General features: G+C 39.3%; 1 protein-coding gene across 23 annotated transcripts in view; it reads left to right on the forward strand.

Annotated features, from left to right (window-relative positions):
* SH3BGRL2 (SH3 domain binding glutamate rich protein like 2) overlaps positions 1–21,638 on the forward strand; it is a 156,591-nt gene that overhangs the window by 106,582 nt on the left and 28,371 nt on the right. For 7 of the 23 annotated variants that reach the window (XR_013534343.1, XR_013534347.1, XR_013534346.1 and 4 more), the window contains 2 exons: positions 10,734–12,572; positions 14,181–14,278. The exons of 9 other annotated variants lie outside the window; for them this stretch is intronic. Coding sequence is in view for 1 of the 14 variants with exons in the window: in XM_078369606.1 (XP_078225732.1) it covers positions 10,734–10,742 (9 nt within the window). In the remaining 13 variants the exon portion in view is untranslated. Of the gene's footprint in view, positions 1–10,733; positions 12,573–14,180; positions 14,279–21,638 lie in introns of those variants that run through there. 7 more of the 23 variants (XR_013534344.1, XR_013534349.1, XR_013534348.1 and 4 more) reach the window with 3 other exon arrangements.

Raw genomic sequence — 21,638 nt, forward strand, 5'->3', positions numbered from 1 at the left:
TAAAATTAACTTTTAAAAATTGTATTTTCCAGTGGCTTTTTTTATGTTCACTATGTTGTGTAATAATCTAATTATTTTATCACTCCTATTCATGCCCATTAGTAGTCACTCCCCATTCTCACCTCCCTCTAGCTTCTGGCAAGCACTAATCTGCTTTCTGACTCAATGGATTTACCTCTTCTGGACATTTCATGTAAATAGAATTATAAATGAAACCTTTGATGTCTGGCATCTTTCACTTGGCATAATGTTTTTAAGGTTCATTCATGTTGTAGAATGTATTAGCACTTTATTTCTTTTTATGACTGAATAATATTCTGTAGTATGAGTATACCAGAGTTTATGTATCCATTTATCAGTTGATGAATATTTGGGTTATTTCAACATTTTGGCTATTATGAATAAGGCTGCTCTGAACATTTGTGTATAAGTTTTTGTATGAACATATGTTTTCAGTTCTCTTGGGTATATATGTAGGAGTGGAGTTGGTGGTTTGTATAGTAATTTTATATTTTGTGTTTTTGAGGACCTGCCAAACTGTTTTCCAAAGTGGCCATTTCATTTTACCTTCCCAGTAGCGATGTATAAGTGTTCCGGTTTCACTGCATCCTCTCCTACATTTGTGATTATTTGTCTTTTTCATTATAGCACTTTTAGGGAATGCAGTGATATCTGTGTGGTTTTGATTTGCATCTTCCTAATGACTAATAATGTTGATGTTTTTTAAAGAAGCGTTTGTGAGTAGTTGTGATTATCTTTTTTAAAAGATCTCTTCTAGCTCTGAAATTCAAATTTTTCTTTTACACCTTGGATAAACCATATGAATAACAGAATTGAGTTTTTGGGGAATATATATTTTGGAAATTAGTTGGGTTAATCAACTCCCATATATTTATGAATATCTTCTATTGTCCAGTGTTCAGCCATATTCAGGATGCAAAATGAGTATATGGCATGATTCGTCCCCTCAAACAGCTCTTAATCTTGGGGCACAAAGATGAACATAGAAAATTGGGACAACACAGGCTCATATGGAATATAATCCTAAATTTACTCATCCTGTAGGTAAGTTGGGAAGGCATGTATATCTACTTGGATGAGGGCAAAGAAAGTCATCAGAGTTAGACAAAAAAACAGCATATCTTGAGTTGGGAAGATGGCTTTTTTTTTTTTTTTTTATTGGATTATAGGTCTTGGGGTACATGAGCAGAGCATGCAAGACAGTTGCGTAGGTACACACATGGCAGTGTGCTTTGCTTTTCTTCTCCCCTTCACCCACATTTGGCATTTCTCCCCAGGCTATCCCTCCCCACCTCCCCCTCCCACTGGCCCTCCCCTTTTCCCCCCAATAGACCCCAGTGTTTAGTACTCCCCTTTCTCTGTCCATGTGTTCTCATTTTTCATCACCCACCTATGAGTGAGAATATGCGGTGTTTCATTTTCTGTTCTTGTGTCAGTTTGCTGAGGATGATGTTTTCCAGATTCATCCATGTCCCTACAAATGACACGAACTCATCATTTCTGATTGCTGCATAATATTCCATGGTGTATATGTGCCACATTTTTCCAATCCAGTCTATTATCAATGGGCATTTGGGTTGATTCCAGGTCTTTGCTATTGTAAACAGTGCTGCAATGAACATTCGTGTACATGTGTCCTTATAGTAGAACGATTTATAGTCTTTTGGATATATACCCAGTAATGGGATTGCTGGGTCAAATGGAATTTCTATTTCTAAGGCCTTGAGGAATCGCCACACTGTCTTCCACAATGGTTGAACTAATTTACACTCCCACCAACAGTGTAAAAGTGTTCCTTTTTCTCCACATCCTCTCCAGCATCTGTTGTCTCCAGATATTTTAATGATCGCCATTCTAACTGGCGTGAGATGGTATCTCAATGTGGTTTTGATTTGCATCTCTCTGATGACCAGTGACGATGAGCATTTTTTCATATGATTGTTGGCCTCATATATGTCTTCTTTCGTAAAGTATCTGTTCATATCCTTTGCCCACTTTTGAATGGGCTTGTTTGTTTTTTTCCTGTAAATCTGCTTGAGTTGTTTGTAAATTCTGGATATCAGCCCTTTGTCAGATGGGTAGACTGCGAAAATTTTTTCCCATTCTGTTGGTTGCCGATCCACTCTAGTGACTGTTTCTTTTGCCGTGCAGAAGCTGTGGAGTTTCATTAGGTCCCATTTGTCTATTTTGGCTTTTGTTGCCAATGCTCTTGGTGTTTTGTTCATGAAGTCCTTGCCTACTCCTATGTCCTGGATAGTTTTGCCTAGATTTCCTTCTAGGGTTTTTATGGTGCCAGGTCTTATGTTTAAGTCTTTAATCCATCTGGAGTTAATTTTAGTGTAAGGTGTCAGGAAGGGGTCCTGTTTCTGCTTTCTGCACATGGCTAGCCAGTTTTCCCAACACCATTTGTTAAACATGGAATCCTTGCCCCATTGCTTGTTTTTGTCAGGTTTATCAAAGATTGTATAGTTGTATGTATGTTGTGTTGCCTCCGGTGCCTCTGTTTTGTTCCATTGGTCTATATCTCTGTTTTGGTACCAGTACCATGCTGTTTTGATTACTGTAGCCTTGTAGTAGAGTTTGAAATCCGGTAGTGTGATGCCCCCCGCTGTGTTCTTTTTGCTTAGAATTGACTTGGCTATGCGGGCTCTCTTTTGGTTCCATATGAAGTTCATGGTGGTTTTTTCCAGTTCTGTGAAGAAAGTCAATGGTAGCTTGATGGGGATAGCATTGATTCTGTAAATTACTTTGGGCAGTATAGCCATTTTCACGATATTAATTCTTCCTAACCATGAACATGGAATGTTTCTCCATCTGTTTGTGTCCTCTCTGATTTCGTTGAGCAGTGGTTTGTAGTTCTCCTTGAAGAGGTCCCTTACGTTCCTTGTGAGTTGTATTCCAAGGTATTTTATTCTTTTTGTAGCAATTGCGAATGGCAGTTCGCTCTTGATTTGGCTTTCTTTAAGTCTGTTATTGGTGTAGACGAATGCTTGTGATTTTTTTAAGATTCTAAACAGTTTTACTCATTTAAAAGATGCCAGTAGAAAGTTAAAAGACTTAAATAATTTCTATTTATTGTGAATTGGAGCAGATGTTGCTTTCCCTGTTCTTTTTTGTCAAAAAATGAATTTGATTTGTATATCCACTCTGCCCTTTGTTTTAGACTTGATGACTGCTTTTTTCGATTTGTATGTATTTCCTGTAGTGTGAGAGCAAGACAAGTGGCTACCCTGTAGTTAATTCCACAGCAATGTTTTAATAGTAAGCTTGGTTCTAAGAGATAATTAGCACAATGAAATGATTAATAATTCACCTTTGAGTTCTTTTTCCATTAAAAGGAAAAAAATCATTCTGTTAACAAGATTAAATCTTGTGTGTTAGGTTCAGAAACCTAGAAAAACTTCACTGACCTTTCAGAGCTTACAGCTTCAAGGCCTGACATTTTGGGCCCTATGTGATCTGATTCTGACCTACCTTTGCAGCATTTTCTCTCTATTCTTTTGACTACTATATATATATAGCAGCATACCAGACTTCCATATATATATATATATATATAAAATCAGGCTTCTTTTTTCTTTTTCTCTCAACTTTCTATCCCTTTCTCATGCTATTTCCTTTGCCTTATTGTGCTCACTTTGCATTGCATCTGGTAAGATTGCCTCATTTCTTCAAAGCCAGTGGCATTGCTATTCCTAATGAAGGTTATCCTCTCCCCTCTCTTCCACCTTTGCCCTCCAAACTGAGAGACTTTTTCTTCCACCTCCCTCCGTGCTGTAGCTTGTGGAATGCTTTCTCCTGTCCTCAATACAGTCAAGGTTCTTTGAGTTCTTAGTTCTTCAGGGTCAGAGACCTGTTCTATTTATCTTTTCATTCTCTCACATTTCCTGTTAGAGCACTTGGCACATAGTATGCTATTTATTGAATGCAAAAGAAATACTGTTTCTGTATTTTCCACATCAGAATAAAGCTAATCAAGAGTTTATGACCGTGCCAAAGAGAAAGGGGAATAGAGTGTAGTTAGAAGTTTGCTCTGGAAAACATAAAGGCTGTACAGGACATGCTTTATTTTACTGCTTCTTAAATAAGTGGCAGGAAGAATCTATGTTATTAAAGATAAGTTTATTGTAGAATTCTATTTAGAGATCAGAATTCTAGAACCATGTGAAATGGAGCAGGAGACCTGGAAGCAAGCAGAAAAGCCACTGAAAGGTGATTGGCTCTTCATTCTACATTCTACATGGCAGAGGGCCACCCTGTAGGACCACCTCACCCAGAGGACTGTTAATGAAACAGGCAGAAGTCGTCAAAGCCCAAGTGAGGGAAGTCACAATGGGAAGCTCTGAGAAGTGACAGCTCCCTTCTTTAGGCAGAACTGGAGAATTCCAGAAGCATAGTTTTAGACTGTGTTTGGCATAATGTAAAACAGCAGACTTTTATATTTGAATGGACTCTGGGAATGTCAGCATACCACATCAAAGTACAAAAATGGATCATCATGAGGATTTTTAGTCTAGAACAGATTAAATCAGATTTGGCATATTTTGTTTTGATGTCTCTGCTTTACACTGCAGAAACATATGTGGTATATTTTAGAAAGATTTCTACATAGAAGTAGTTTAAAATAAAATATAATGGTAAATTTGTGTTTGGAAGGGTGAGCTTCAAGTATACAGAAAACCTCAATTTCTAATTCCAGGAGAAAGTAGGTTATTTCCTCCTAACTCTGGCCCCCACATTTGCAACTCCTTTTTTGCCATTCATCATCCCTTCTTTCTACCTTTTGTTATAATACCTACAGACTTTCTTTTCCCATCATCCTAGGAGCTGTTCTTTTTGTGTTTCTTCTTTTTATGTTTCCGTTGCTGTGCTTCTGTACTTTGCCTACACACAGGTGTAGCTTTTTAGCCCTCCCCATGCACTTTCCCCTTTGATGGTCCTGGCTCTATAGGCATGCCTCTGTTAATGCCAATTTCAAATTGAAGTTACTTGCAAGCAAGCTCTGTCTCTTCCTATTAGACTTTGTAGTGTATCAAATTAGAGGCTTTATTTTGTCACCTGTGTATCTCTAATTCCTCAGGAGGTGTGTAGAACATTGAAAGTTCTTGTAAACACTTGAGTGAACCTCTTGACCTTTTAAAAGGGTTTTGGTTTGTTATTTTTAATGCTAATTCTTATGCGTACTCTTTCTCTCTCTCTCTCTCTCTCTGTCACACACACACACACACACACACACACACACACAATTACCCTAATTCTCCTTCGTTAATTTCTTCACTTTTTCTCTGGAGTCAAGATGGAATGGAGAATTATATGGCTGAAGATATAGAGAAGTTTGAGGAGAGACAAGAATTTGTAGGCACACTCCAAGTTGGACATTCTTTTATCTGGAATCAGAAATTAAGATCATCTGAGGGAAGGGCAAGTACCTGTAGATATTTCAGAAAGATAGGAAAGTTCCCAGTGGAACTTTCCTATGTCCCTTATGAGGGACAGAGATAGCATTGAGTATCCAGCCAGTTAGATGGAGTTTTCAGTGGACAGTAAGCTAGCATTGCTCAGTAGCCCAAGGAGGGAGGAAAGTGCTGATGAGAAGACCAACCCAAGACAGAAGGTGAGTCCATAGAATGCGGGTGTCTTAGTCCATTTGATTGCTATAAAGAAATACCTGAGGCTGGGTAATTTATAAAGCAAAGAGGTTTATTTAATTCATGGTTCTGCAGGTTGTACAAGAAACATGGCACCGGGATCTGCTTCTGGTGCCACTCATGCCAGGCATCACTTGGTAAGAGGAAAGATGTGAGAGAGAGAAGGAAGGAAGGTGTCAGGCTCCTTTTAACAGTCAGTTCTCAAGGGGGAGACAAGAGTGAAAACTCATGCACTCTAGTGAGAATGGCATCAAGCCATCCTTGAGGAATCTGCCCCTATGACCCAAAAACCTCCTGCCAGACCCCACTTCCAACACTGACGATCAAATTTCAACATGGGATTTGAAAGACAAGTATCCAAATTATCAGCAGGTGAGGGCATCCAGACTTTCTCTTAAGTACATCAGTTTATGCCTACTCTGGAAATATGAACGAATTATGTAATTATAAATAACTATATAAATATATAAATAATACATAAATATACACAATTATATAATTATTAAAATGTAATTATGGAAATAATCCTGTTCTTTATTATTTTTCAAATTTAAACAGAAGTAATTTTTAGATAATTTTTAGAATCACTTTTCACACAATTGAGGACTGACTGATACAGAAATCAGAACAACGTATTACAAAACACACTGTGTTGCAGAGTGGCATCTACACACATTGATAAAGGCATGGCCTTTGGCTGGAGTCCTGCAATTCTTGTCTATAGAAATTACTATCCTCAGCAGGATTTCCTTCTTACTGCAGAGGGTTTAGACTATTACAGCAATTTTTGCTGTAGCAGCGCTTCTACAAAGTATCCTCTAATTAACAGGAAGCTTGTGTATGAAGAGTTGTATATAATTTTCAAAGAGAATCTCATCAAATAGTGGCATTGTAAATTAATATTTTATGCTTGGTTCACTTTTTTCTTGAGAAAATAAACATACGATCTTGACAGAAAATATAAAAAAATAAAATCCAACCAGCCACGTCTTTCATTCCATGGTTCTGCTAATGTTTTATTATGGCTTTACATCACTAAGTACTACAGGTTTTTTTAGAAAAATGCAGGCTAAAAGTAGTTTGTTGTACACATGTTGATGGAGAAAGTAGTTAGAGCCATTTGCATCATATCAAACAGGGGAATAAATCAGCTGCTGGGTATAAGCAGCCCTCCTGAAGCCACCCGACTGAGACCTGTGAGGATACAGATGTGATGTGCACGTTGTCTTCATCCCCCAGAGGGGCTTGATAGGGAAAGTCAGGGAAAGAGGCACAGACACATGAAACTGTTATTAAACACTGCAAAGCTGTATATTACTAAATGGTAGGTTGTGATGACTGTGAGTATAATGGGAGTTTGTGAAGGAGATGATTCTGGAGGGCAGTGGTTAGCATAAATCAGGGTTTCCCAACCTTAGCACTGTTGGCATTTTGGACTAGATAATTCATTATCATGGAGGCTGTTCTGTGCAATTTACGCTGTTTTAGCAGCATCCCTGGCTTCTACTCATAGGTGCCAGTAGTATCTTTCCCCCAAATCCCCTCAGCTGTGACCACCAAAAATGTCTTGAGACATTGCCAAATGCCCCGTCGGAGGCAAAACCACTCCAATTAAGAACCACTGGGTAAGCTTGGTTGAGTGCAGTGTGGATTTGAGGCTGAGCTGTGAAGAATAAATAGAACTTGGGTAGGAAGTACGGACATTATGGAGGTGATTTTAGCTGAGAAGAACCTTTCAAATGAAGACTCAGAAGTGTCTCTGCAGCAGGGCTATTCAAAGTATTGTCCAGGGACTTACCTGTGCTACCAAGATAAGTACTGCAATTCATTTAGAAACTCTTATAGTGACTTTAGAGAGTAATTTTATCAACTATAATAAAGAAAACTTCAGGGTTATAGTTTATCTTTGTTATTTAATTTTTCTAGAAATTAGTTTCTTGTTTTATAAAAGTATCATTCTGCAACAGATTGGAACGTTAATATAGGAACAACAGCACACTGGTCCTTGGCTGCTGAGACGTTGAGAGAGGTTGTGACCAGATTGGGTTTCAGGTGCACAGTAGAACATAAGGTGGGCTAGGTATGGCCCAGATGGAGCATGGAGTCAGATGGTTTCTGACATCTCTCACGGTGCCTGACACGTCTTAAGCCTGGTACTCAATAAATATTTTCAAGATGAGTCAATGCCTGGAAAACTTCCAAACAGATCAGAATGGACCTAGCAGGAGCGGGGGACACAGTGGAAATTTTGGGTTGGGGGTGACTTTTAGAAGGGTATATTAATGTCATTTTTGTCTGTCTCTGTGATTTTAGTCTTTCAATCATCTGGTTCTCTCCATTTAGGAAACTTTTCTAATTGCTTACCCTGGAACCATCATTATTCAAAACTGTAATTTATATATTTTAGAACTTACTATCAAATTATGTGTGTCCTGGCTGTTGGAATTTGTAAACAGTCTAATGTCTGGCATGAAGTAACTTTTGTAATTATTTGGTAGTAGTTATAGCTGTCCCTTAAAGAAATAAAAGAGAGTACATTTTGGTTCATTTGCATTTTCTGTGAGTAGAAAAAGTCTGTGCCCTTGGCCCTGTTTTTATAGTGAAGTTAGTGGGTCCTGTGCCTGGATTAGCAGTAAAAAGTGAGATTGTGAAGGCTGACTGTTTAGCCTGTGGCCATGAGCCCTGTCTTGTCTTCTCTGAAAGCTTTGGGGAGCTTTAGTTTGCTGACACCCCACCCATCACTTACTTTCCTGTTGCCCTTCATTTATTTGTTTGAACATATTTATTTACTATTCCATGCCTGAGAATTTGAATCTGAAATGTTTGTGGGATTTTTTTGTCTCTTTACCATTTTTGCAGCTCTGGCTCATGATGCCTTATGTGTTCCCAGAATGCTTAATTTTTGAATATTAACTGCTTCCTTGGTGATAACTCAAAAACAATTGCTTGAAATAATATGTGGAACTTTAGGCTTTGTATTTTCATTTGGGATGAAATTTATGGGATAACAGTTCTTAATTATCCAGCTCCTAAATTCATTTCATTTGGGAGAATGGGAAAATAGACATTGGACTGCTTTATAGGAGATCTGGGTTCTAATCCTGAGTAGTGCTACTTGTATATTGAATGATTTAAGGTAAATTACTTAATTAAGCTCTCTGTCTCAGTTTTATTTTGTCACATGAGTAGGTTGTCAGGTCAATAAATAGCTGTAGGATGAATGACTGATTTCAGGATCATGGTGTAGACCTTGACAATTTCATGTTCACTATTTGTGCAGATTCCTTATTTGCTAAGGTAGTGTGCAAGGTACCTTAAAATCATAGAGGTATATCATATGGGCCCTGCTCTCGAGAATTTAAAAAACTAGACAAGATCCAGTAGCTCAGAAGTAAGTGGAGAGTGTTCTGAATTGGGCTGGTATTACATGCATTTTAGGATGCTTTAGCAGCATCCCTGGCTTCTACTCATAGGTGCCGATAGTATCCTTCCTTCAAATCCCCTCAGCTGTGACCACCAAAAATGTCTTCAGACATTGCCAGATGTCCCCTAGGAGGGCAAAACCATCCCAATTAATAACCACTGGGTAGGCTCAGTTGAGTGCAGTGTGGATTTGGGGTTGGGGGTGTGAATGTGGTCTCACTTTGCCACCCAGGCTAGAATACAGTAGTGTGTAATGCCTGGGTGCACCAAGGCTCTAAGTTAGGCCTTGTTGAAACAGGATGACTTAAATAGTGAGAAGGCAGGAAGGCATTTAAGGAAAGGGGAATAGAAAACCAAAGAATTATCAGGGATAATTCGCTATAGTGAGGAAGGAAGTGTAGGAAAGCAGAGGTGGGAGGACATGACATGGAGAATTCACTTGGGACCAAGTTATGATGAGCCTCAAATGTCAGGTCTAGAGTGAGAACATTCTTCTGTCGTCAGAGGAAGCTCATGAAAGTGTTAGGCCAGTCAAGTGATATGAAAATGAAGTTTTAAGATGCTAATAGATATAGAAGAACCAGGAATGGTGTATTATTCACAGTCCTCTCAGGAAAGAGACGGCATATGGAAAAGAGTAATTGAGAGGAGCTTAAGAAAGAGTGGGCATGAACACGTGAAACCAACAAAGATTTGGAAAGCACCCCAGCGATTGCTGCTGCAGATTTTGTGGTAGAAAATGGTCTGGCTGTTGGCCAGGGTGACTGAGCCATGTATGTGTCATTGTTTAGCTGGTTAGCTCAAGCTTCTTCACTTGGTGGTGGTCTCAGGGTTCTAACAGTGGTATGAAGGAAAGCCCCAAGTACTTTTCAGAACTCCATTTATATCAGTCTTGCTAATCCATCAAGATTCAAGGAATGGAGAAGTAGACCCCATCTCTTGATGAGAATAGTTGCATTTCACAGTGTCAGGGTGTGGATGCACAGAGGTAGAGAATTTGTGAACACTTTTATAACCTGCCGTAGTATATGAAAGAAGAAATAATTTTATTAATATTCCAAATCTTAAAAACATACTCCAAATCGATTGCCACTTATTTTAGCATAGCTGATATGAAGTACTGTGGCTTACAATCCTATTTTATTTATTTATGAAATATGATTTTATTCACTGAAGTTTCGAGACGGAAAGGTAAAAATATTTGGTGTGGTATTACCACACTGTGATTTATTTTTGCTGAAGATCAAGTGAATTTTCCAGTCCTTTCTAGTGAACAAATGGATGGAATTTATGTGGGATTTTGTTTGACAATATGTCCATTGTAGCTCAGCATTCAGAATCTTTGTTTTGATTTTTACAAATGCTGTTTTAGTCCCTGTTCTGTTTTCTTTTCTCATGGCTTCTACTCCTTTATGGACAAAGATTGATGGTAAACCCCCTAATTTCATATGCTGTCATTATTCCATCTTAGTCACAATTTTGTTGGTTTGCTAAGCCAAAGGTGAGGTGAATAGACCCACTGAATAAATTTATGCTTCATCCTGGTTGTTCTTCTGGCTATGTTATTCTTGTATTCTCCCTATAAACTTCAAGAGATTCAGGAAAAATGTTTTGATAGATGTTTCTTTGTCTTCCTCTTAGAGAACTTGATGTGCATCTGGACAAAAGGACGAAAGAGCAGGTGGGATTGGAAGTGTTTTGTACCTGCTTTAGCGGGGTGGTGCTAAGGTTTGATCCCTTTTACTTTGATTCCTCCCCAGTGCAGGTATCTGATTCTATTATGGCTTGCTCTAGGGATCTATCTGAGAACACTGTGGCAATTCCTTCTTGTCTTACCTGGTTAATATCCTAGCAGGAAGGTACACTTTAAGTAACCTATTACTTAATTCACTAAAAGTGTAATTAATCTTATAAAGGAGGAATTAATGACACAGTGAAAATGTTTACAAGCAAAGATCTTATCTGGGTCGTTTTGTTGGTTAGGGAGTGGTTGGGGATGTAGTCTGACCTTGCCACGCAGGCTAGAATGCAGTAGTGCAATACCTGGGTGCTTTTGTCAGGGAAGATTTACTTGAGAGGGTGACCTTAAAGCTGAGGGCATAAGAGGGAGCATATGAGTTAGCTAGGTGAAGCTGGAAAGAGGTTTCATGTGCTGCTTACTACCTTATGGGAAGTTTGGATGCAGGAAGGTTGACACAATTGAGCCGATGAAGGGAGACTGCATAGGGTTAGTGTAGAGCAGTGGTCCCTTAAGCTTGATTCATGCCTCACTTGGGAACTTGTTAGATTTGCAAATTGTTTTTTCTTAAACAGCTTTATTGAGATGATTAGCATACCATACAGTTCACCTACTTACAACTATACAGTTCAGTGGCTTTCAGGATATTTGCAGAATTGTCAGCTATCACTGCAATTTAAGAACATTTTTATTACCCCATAAAGAAATCTCACACCCCTTTAGCTATAGGTCCCCAGGCTTCCCACCTTTCTCACTCCAGCCCTAGAATACCACTAATCTACTTTTGGTTTATAGGGTCACCTATTCTAGACATCTCATACAACTGGAATCATATGATATGTGGTACTTGATGACTGACTTCTTTCACTTAGCATAATCTCAGAGTTTCATCTATGTTGTACATGTATCAGTACTTCATTTTTATGACTGGATGATGTTCCATTGTTTAAATATATGAAATACAGATTCTTGAGTCCCATTCCAGGCTTTCTGAATCTGAAACTCTGGGGAGTATTCTCCCTTCCATAATCTGTGCTTTAACAAGCCCTCCAGGTGACCCAGATTCACCCAAGGGTGGAGAATCACCTGCAGAGGGATGGGAGGGGCAAGGAGTTGAAGAGTTGGGCACTTCTCATCACTGCTTGGACCCAGGTATGGACTTTTTCGTTCATCTTAAGGATAATGGGAAGTTACTGAAAGGTTTTTAAAGTAGAGATTAGAAACCATCTAATTTGTTTTTTAAAAAATTCATTTTAGCTTTTTTGTGTAAAGTGGTTTAGGGGTAATCTAGCTAGAAGAAGATGTAGTAAGCTCTAGAGGAGACATGAGGGTTTAGCATGGGCCAGTGGCAGTGAAAATGGAGAAATGTGGATGGGTTCAAGAAAAAATCTGAAAGCAGAGAGGTCATGATGTGATGGTTAATTGCATCATCAAGGTGAGTCAATTATGATGTCCAGGTTTCTAGATTAAGCTGGTGAGTGGGTGGTGGTGCCATCACTAAGATCTTCTGAATTTTCTGGTTTTCTGATTTATGAGTAAATCTTAGTCACCCATTCTTCCTTCTAGAATCCATTCTTCCAGGAAATTCCTAGAGGAAACATTGGACAACATTGAATATATACCAAGTGGAAAATACTCTTGGAAAGACGTATCATAATGTAACCGGGTTTTTTTTGGGGTGTTGGTGAGGCACAGCTCCCCTGAGAGAATGCTGTGGATTCTTGGTCTCCGCTCTCTTAAGAGTAAGAGAAGGGACCACTGCAGGTGTGCGGTATGCCCGTAAAAGTGAAATATCAGACCCAAGAGGTGTTGCAGAAAGGTGATTTTATTTAGGTAGAGAAAAGAGAAGAAAAGGAGAAGAAGAGAAAGACTTCCACGAAGAGTGTGGAAGGGGACTCCAGAGGGGAAAGAGAGCCCCCACTAAGTGGTAGGGGATTCCAGAGAGCTGGAAATCCAGTGTGGATGAAGGAGCAGGGGAATTTATCCTGGGAGAAACTCCAAGTTCCTCTGGCCAATGAAAAGACTTCTGTTAAATGTCTGCTGGAGTGATTGGCTCTTAGTTTCTTCCTGTGCCCATGGAATTCAAACATAAACTGTTAAATCTCTCAGATGGAGAGAGAAGGGAGGGGGTCATGGCACTGGGAAATTCTTGCCCTTAAAACTGTACCTCCTCGGGGACCTGGTAAGAACACATTCCTTCAATAACATCAAGGACCATAGTAAAGTTGATCTTTCCGTATTTGTAGGTTCCACATCCTTGGATTCAACCAATGTGGTTGAAAAATATTCAGAAAAAAAGAACAATTCAACAATTAAAAAAACACAAATTTAAAAAACAATAGTGTAACTGCTATTTACATAGCATTCACATGGTATAAGGTCTTATAAATAACCTAAAGGTGATTTAAAGTAAAAGGGAGATGTGTGTAGGCTATATGCAAATACTATACTATTTTATATCAGGGACTTGAGCATCTTTGGATTTTGGTATGGGTATGGGGGTACTCATGAAACTAATTACCCTCAGATACTGAGGGACAACTGTAACATAAATATGAATGTGTGTGCACACACACTGAACCTGTAGTAACTATATATTAAAGAATATACATGAGAAGGTGAAAAGTAAAGGTGCCACCAAATTGTTTAGACTTAGGAGTATGTGAACAAGTCTTTTGAAGCCTGATGAATTTGTGTAAGCTAGAGAAAAGAGATGGAGTGTTTTGATGAGAGGAGAGAGAGGCTTGAGGTTTTAGCCAGTTCTCAAAGGAATGCAAAGCAAGGTTAGATTCTAGAGTTCTGAAGGTGAGATAAACATGGGAATGACTGATGAAGAGTAGGACCAGGAGACTACTGAACTTTTTTTTTCTTAAGGGCCAGTGAGGAGTATAAAATTCTGAAAAAGCTGTGATATGTGCTTGAGAAGAACACTCTTGTCTGCTTTTAGATGGGAGAAAGTAGGACAGTAAAGATATTCTTGGAGGTATTGGCATCAGTGGGATAGAAAAGGAACTGTAGCAATGGGAGAAACAGGCAAGAAATAAGGAATAGTAGAATTAATAGTATTTGGTAGCTAAAGGAGACAGTGGAGAAGTAAGAAAAGAAGATGACTTTGTGGTTACTAGGAAACCAGAGAGGATATGGCTCTGGTAGCTGATGGTGGAGGAGTTGTAGAGAGAGAGGGCTGTGGAAGACACTGACTTTAGTCTTTTAATATGAACAAGTAATTATGTGGAATTAAAACTTAAAACATAGTTTTGAGAAATAAAGTTATTAAATTTGAGGTAGCAGATTTTATAGACTTGTGAATATGTATATATTTTTTAGACGAGTTTCACTTTTGTTGCCAGGCGGGAGTGCAATGGCACCATCTCAGCTCACTGCAGCCTCCGCTTCCTGGGTTCAAGCGATTCTCCTGCCTCAGTCTCCTGAGTAGCTGAGATTACAGGTACCTGCCACCATGCCTGGCTAATTATTTTTTTTAATTTTAATTCAGTTCTAGTATTATCCTACTTGGTTATTTTTAAATCGTACAAATAATTAATAGCAAATATTGTTTCATTAATGTATGATCTAGAATGTGAAGGGAATTGACCAACCTATTCAGAAAATACAGTTCCCAGTTAGAAAATATGTACAGATAATAATTGGTTAGTGGTGGATTAGATTTGATTCAGGCTAAAAGGGTAAAAGGTAATAAGCTCACTTTGGGAGGCCGAGGTGGGTGGATCACGAGGTCAAGATATCGAGACCATCCTGGTCAACATGGTGAAACCCCGTCTCTACTAAAAATATAAAAAATTAGCTGGGCACGGTGGTGCGTGCCTGTAATCCCAGCTACTCAGGAGGCTGAGGCAGGAGAATTGCCTGAACCCAGGAGGCGGAGGTTGCAGAGAGCCAGGATCACACCATTGCACTCCAGCCTGGGTAACAAGAGTGAAACTCCATCTCAAAACAAAACAGAAAAAAAGGTAATAAGCTAATAGTTAGAAGCATCCAGCCACTGGCAGGGCGTAGTAACCCCTCTTTGATCTGTTCAAAAATATTCCTTTAAACTCAAGAACAGTAGACTGTAAATTCTGACACCTGCCCAAGTTTCAGTTAAGGAACTAAATGAAGTGATTGGATTTAATGTTGAACTCTTAATTTATCATGCCAGGCACTGCACTAAGAACTTTATGAACATTAATGACATTTAAATTTCATTGCATTTCTCTATGCTGAATTATTATCTGTGTTTTACAGATGAGGAAACGAAGGCTTTGGTAGAATGAGTAAGTTGGTCAAGGTCAGACCCACCCCTTTTTGACTGTTCAGGACTAGAACACAAATGAAAGCCAACTGACCCAACTGAGGATCAGGCTGCTGCCTTTGGTGCCACTGTCACCATGTTCAGTCCAGCAGAGCCACATGTTCACAGACCAACCAATATTGACTGGTTAAAAAGAAAAACAAAGTTAAAAGTATTAATTCAAGCTTAATAATGTTTATTTGTTTAATACAAATATATGCCTATGTAGTAAGTGCCAGGGACTGTGCGAGTGATACATAGATGGTAAACCTCAGCCTTTTCTATTGTTAAAATTATATTATTTTAATTTATGATATATACTAACAGTTTTTCAAAAATTGCCTTTTATTTTATAATCTTTTTGATACTGATTCTGTAAAACTCAAGTTTCAATCTTTTGTAAGTCAGCTTCTTTATCCTTGGCTTGGTAACGTGGTAGTTGCTTTCTAGTAAGATAAACTGAAGTAGAAACTGGAGACACTATACTTTATGTATAATCTCACATTTAGTTAAACAGCATGGGAATATTGCTAGTTAGCAGGTGGCTTCTTGGGGATTACTCTAAAGCCCTGCCCTACTCCTCAACAATGAGGCATACTGCTGAGGGTTTCGGTTAGGAATGTGTTCATCTGCCAATAACAGAGAACCTGTCTAACTTGAGCTTACACAGAGATGTTTCAGTCTCTCCTGGAAAGTAGAGCCTGCCTTGTTGGGATTCTCTTGGCCTTTTCTGATGCCTGTCACCTCAAGGTGGAAAGGCTGCCCCACACCTGTAGCCCTCACATCTGGGTGCCAAGCTGGAACAATGAGGAAGGGCAGGGACCAAGGACCCTAGCATTGTAATCTGTCGACTTCAGCAGGAAAGCCAACCTCTGTCCAGAAGTTCCACCTAGCACACTTTGGCACACACCTCACTGGCCATATCTGGGTCACGTGGCTGCTTTAGTTGCAAGGGTGGCTGTGCTGGAGCTTTAGTTTTGTAGTCTTCACAGGGGAGATCATGAATGACTTTGGCATCACTAGTCTAATGTCTGCCATAGTACTTTCTGCCATTTACATCCTCTTTATGACAGTATAATGCCTAGTGAGGCCAAGAATGGGGTTTTATTTAAAGAATTTGCCATATGTGAGGTACCCTACTCAATCAATGGAAAGCTCCTGAGGTCTTTGACAAGAGAAAGAGCCTCAGTCCTTTCCTCCCTTTTTAGTTGAAAGGAATAATTGTCTTAGGGCCTTCTGCCCTCCCGAATCCAGTCCAGCCCCTCCTTTGTAAATTTTGACAAGCTATTAAAAAAAAAAACTTATCTTTTCCCTCCTCTTTTCTCTCACTGTCTTTGGCTTTTTTCCATTTGAGATACATAAGAGGTCCTAATCAAACTTAAGTCTACCCCAAGTCAGAATAAAGAAAGCTGTGTGTTTGAAGTATGAAAGCAGGTGAAATAAGGAACCATTGTGTTGAATATCTAAAGCCTTTGAAAGCACTCAGAAGTTGCTATATTTTTGACAGAAGGCCACATATAGGGCAAAGATAGAAAAGCTAGTATGTCTGAGTGAATGAAACAATTGAGCAGGTACTCATAACTGCTTAGGCCTTTTTAAATTTAATTTTCTGGTGAACCTGTGGAATAAAGATAATTGGGTTCTGTTAAAAGAAAAGCTTTACACAGATTGTATTTAACAGAGTTTCATTGAGCAAAGAACGTTTTGTGAATTGGGCAGCCCCCTGAACCAGCATAGGTTCTGAAGGACTCTGACGCTGCTTCATAGTCAAAGAGAATTTACGTACAGAGAAAAGAAGTTAGGTACAAAAACAGGAGTAATCTGATGGAAGTTAGATTGGCACTTGCCTTATTTGGTCACAGTTTGAATACTTGACTGCCTTAATTGGCTGAAATGCTGTGATTGGTCCAAGAGTAGGTTACAGTCTGTTTATGTATATAGTTAGGTAACAGTTCTCTATGAATGGAGAAACCTTTAGACTGAACTTAAAATTTGTAAGGAGGTAGCTTTAGGTTAAGTTATTTATTTTTATTTTTTTAATTGAGACAGAGTCACTCTGTCACCCAGCTAGAGTACAATGGCATGATCTTGGCTCACTGCAACCTCCACCATCCAGGTTCAAGGGGTTCTTCTGCCTCAGCCTGCCAAGTAGCCGGGATTATGGTGCATGCCATGACAGCCAGCTAATTTTTGTACTTTTAGTAAAGACAAGGTTTCGTCATGTTGGCCAGACTGGACTTGAACTCCTGACCTCATGTGATCCATCTGCTTTGGCCTCCCAAAGTGCTGGGATTACAGGCGTGAGCCATTGCTCCTGGCCTTAGGCTAAACTTAATTTAGCAGTTTATTTTACAGGTTTGGAAACTGAAGCTAAGAGAGAAGCCAAGTAATTTCTCCAAGGCTGCCCATCTGTCAGGGTCAAGATTAAAACCAGGAAAATCTGACTCTAAGATATATACTTCCCCCAGTTTTCCTTGTTGTCCTCTGTGCCTCATTTGTCTTCAGTTAAACTTGCTTTCCCATTATTGTTCTTATTAAATCTCAATGTTAAAAAAATTCCTATTCAAATTGATTATGTCTCTTTATTTCCTACTGAGTCCCAAGGTCCCAGGGTGCAGCATCAGCTGTGTATACCCTGGAATTCAAACATGACTAGATGTGTCCGGAACTTAATTATATAAGTTAACTGGCATCCTCCCAGGAAAGAAGTAATTCTACAGGAAGAGTGTAGAGGTGTGCAAGTTTACTTAGCAGTCAGTGCCACAGAGTAGGGGGTTAAGGCTGAGTCATGTGCAAGGTTTATTTAGCCTGTCTTCTGATCCAATCCCTAGGGACTCTTGTGGCCAGGAGGTTGCCAGTGAAGGCTCCCAGTGTCTTCACTAAGATTTCCACGGGTCACTGAGTGTTCACATGGAGTCAGGAGACTCTGCAGCTTGATTCTGCAGCTTACTGCCCAGGACCCTGTGGGGGTGGGTCACCAGAGCTTGGGTGCAGGCATTGGGGTCCTCAGCAGATTCACAGATCTGCAGTCAAAAGGGTAAATAAAGGCTTATCCATTCAGTGGCCGAGAAGGCTGCTTCAAAGCACATCTGAGGGAGGAGTTTGCTTCAGAGCTCCTGAAGTTAGTTGGGGGAAGTATTTGAGGGTAATAGAGTACTATGGTAGTAATAGGAAGCAGATTCAGGGAAATATCAACACATCTATGTAATTCTCAATTGCCATCAATTTGCAAATCTATCAACAATTTAGTAAAACCATTTGAGCAAAATAAAACACTTTGTTTTGTTATACCCTTGCAACTATTAAAATTAACTGACAGTAGAATTTATTTAAACATGCAACCACATACTACTTTCTTTTTCAGTGATTGTCAAAGTTAGAAGCAAAGCCTTTTTTCACATTAGGGTCTAGAGACTCTTCTGAATTATTTTGGCTATGTACAGTTAGATGTAGCAGCCTAAGCACAGTGCTTTTTAAAACTGTGTTGCTTTAAGATTGAGAAATACTGTCATTTGATCCACATTCCTGTTGGGCTAAATGTGAGTTACATTTGTTCATAAATCAAATTACTGACTCAGTTTGAATAGCTTCTCTTGAACATCACCTGGAAATCTTTGATATTCAGCACTGGGATAATTCTTGATTCATCCATTCAGTTAATATTTATTGAAGGCCTCCTTCCCACCTGTCCTCTGCTTCCAGAACTGAAATTGTAGAGAGAGAGTGAGAACAAAAACAAAGAGATGTATAAATAAATAACATTTTAATAAATTTAGGCAATAAAACTTCAGCAAGGTGGTTAGAGAGGGATCTCTGAAGAGGTGATACTTAAGGTGAGCCCTGAAGGATGAGCAAATCAACCCTGCTGTTGTTTGGGAGGAAAGCTCCCCATGTCACAGGCCCTTCTACCTGTGAACATCTTATCTAGTCATTGAGAAATGTTTAACAAAACTGATAAAATCTCCTGGCTTTGGGAAATTTGTATTCTATTTTTTTTTATTTTTTATTTGAGACAGAGTTTTGTTCTTGTTGCCCAGGCTGGAATGCAGTGGTGTGATCTCTGCTCACTGCAACCTCCACCTCCTGAGTTCAAGCGATTCTCCTGCCTCAGCCTCCCAAGTAGCTGGGATTACAGTCATGTGCCACCGTACCTGGCTAATTTGTGCATTTTAGTAGAGATAGGATTTCACCATGTTGGTCAGGCTGGTCTTGAACTTCTGACCTCAGGGTGATCCACCCACCTTAGCCTCCCAAGGTGCTGGGGTTACAGGAGGGAGCCACCATGCCCAGCTGGGTGATTTATATTCTAGTAGCAGAGATGGACAAACAAATACATAAGTTATACAGTCTGTCAGATGCCAAGTGCTGTGGTGAAAAATACAGCAGTGAAGGGGGAGTAGAGAATTCTTGGGTAGCTGGTAAAAGTGTAAAATCAGGTGGTCAAAGGAGGGCTCACTGAGAAAGGGAACTTTCATCCAGAAATGAGTATCTGTGATCTAGCCCGAAGGTTGGCAAGCTTTTCCTATACAGTGCAGCCAGTCACTATTTTAAGCATTGGGGGACCACACAGTCTCTGTTGCAACTTTTCAACACTGCCATTGTAGGGAGAAAGCAGCCATAGACAATATATAAGTGAATGGGTGTTGCTGTGTTCTCATACAGCTTTGTTTATGGACACTAGTGTTTATATTTCATATAACTTTTACATGTCATGGAATACTATTATTATTTTTATTTTTTTCTCCCAACTATTTAAAAATATAAAGATCATTTTTGGCTGCAGGCCATATAAAATGGTCAGTGGGTTGGATTTGGGCCTTGGACATATTTTGTCTATCCATAATCTAATGCAAGAGATTCTGTGTTCCCTTTAATTACTTTGTATGGTGTGTAGTAGTGTTTGAATGTTAAGGTGAAGTGCACCCTTCATCCTTGTAGATCACCTGCCTCTTTTAGTTCCAACATGTTGGTTGTTGCTCTATGGAGTAGATTAGGAAAATTCCTCTGTTTATCCAGTAACAAATATTCACTCACATATATTAAGTTTATGTCTTAACAGCCTTTATTGCCAGCCTGTACTGTGCAGTAATAGCTTTTATTTTCAATACTTCATCATAATACAATATTTCTGAAGTCATTTTAAGTAGCAGTTAAGAATTGAATTTGAGTGTAAGCTATAGAAAACTAGATGAAGAGTGGCTTAACTTATTAAGGGTTTCTTTGTCTAACAGAAAGGCATAGAATAGGCTGTGCGTGAAGAGACCTGGGTGGCAGCTACAAATGTCATTAAGGACCCAGGCTACTGTCTTTTCTGCTTGACCATCCTTAGCATATAGTATTTTCACATATTTATGGTGTTTATTTTCACATTTGTGAAGTGATTTCTGCACCTCCAGGCACAATATCTGCATTTCTGCCAGGATGGAGACTAAAGGGCAAAAGCCTGCTTTGGGTTTTCATTCATTTAAGTGAAGCTTTCCCAAGAACAGTCTGACTCACATAGCATTGGTCAGAACTGTGTCATGTGATTACCTCTAACAATAGAGGTGTTCGGGTAAACATGATTTTGTAGCTGAGCCCATTGCTTTTCCAAGTAAAACCAGGCTTCTGTATTTAGAAAGAAAGGGAGATTGGTTACTGGGTTACCATTGTTTTGCTTCCAAGGGTGTTTAAGTAAAAACAAACAAGGGAGGTGCAGGTACCTTCCACACATGGATAAAGTGACAGATGAAAGCAGTGTCTGTGGGCCCAAAATTTACTTCTCTTCTGTTTGCTTAGCAAATTCCTTTTGGTATTGATTATAAGATGCATTTCATTTCAGAGAGTTGAAACGTGGGGAGAATAACAAACTCATTGTGTGAAGGAAATGATTGTGTATGTTATGGTTATTTGGACTCTGGAATTAAGCCCAGCCCATAAAATGCCCTTGATGGCTTCCTGTTGCCTGTTGCCACATGGGAAGCCTCTTACCTGCGCCCCACCCAGTAGGCCAATGTGTTCCTCTAAGCTCCTGCTTCCTGAACTGCCTGCCCCTGCCACACTAGTGTGGGTACTTCCAGTTCCAGGCTGTGTTCACCTCTGCAGACCTTACAAACAGCCGGTGGTAGTGTGACACATCTTCCTTCCTGATGCTAATGTCACAAACATCCACTTGAAAACTTCCTTCTCTGGGTTAAGTTTTTCCTACCTTGTTATTTTGGTGATTTGCTGTAGTACTAGCTAATTTTCTAAGATTTTAGCTGTTTTTTCATTTCTTGTTTTTAATCATCTCCCCTTTCTTATAAGTGAATTATGGAGGCCAGTGACTCAACAATATGCTTTGAGTTCTGCTTCATGTCACATTGGGAAAATGTGATCTGTATTTAACAGGGCATATCTGTGGTGTGTACAGCCGTCCTCCAAGCTGCTCTGTGGAAGCTAGGGTGCCACCTCTCTCTTGTTAAAATACATTTCTTCTTTTACTTTTTTGAATATTAACACATTTCTTAAAATGTTTAAAACATTTTAAAGTAAAACT

This window comes from Callithrix jacchus, chromosome 4, assembly GCF_049354715.1.
Source record: "Callithrix jacchus isolate 240 chromosome 4, calJac240_pri, whole genome shotgun sequence".
Lineage (NCBI taxonomy): Eukaryota > Metazoa > Chordata > Mammalia > Primates > Cebidae > Callithrix > Callithrix jacchus.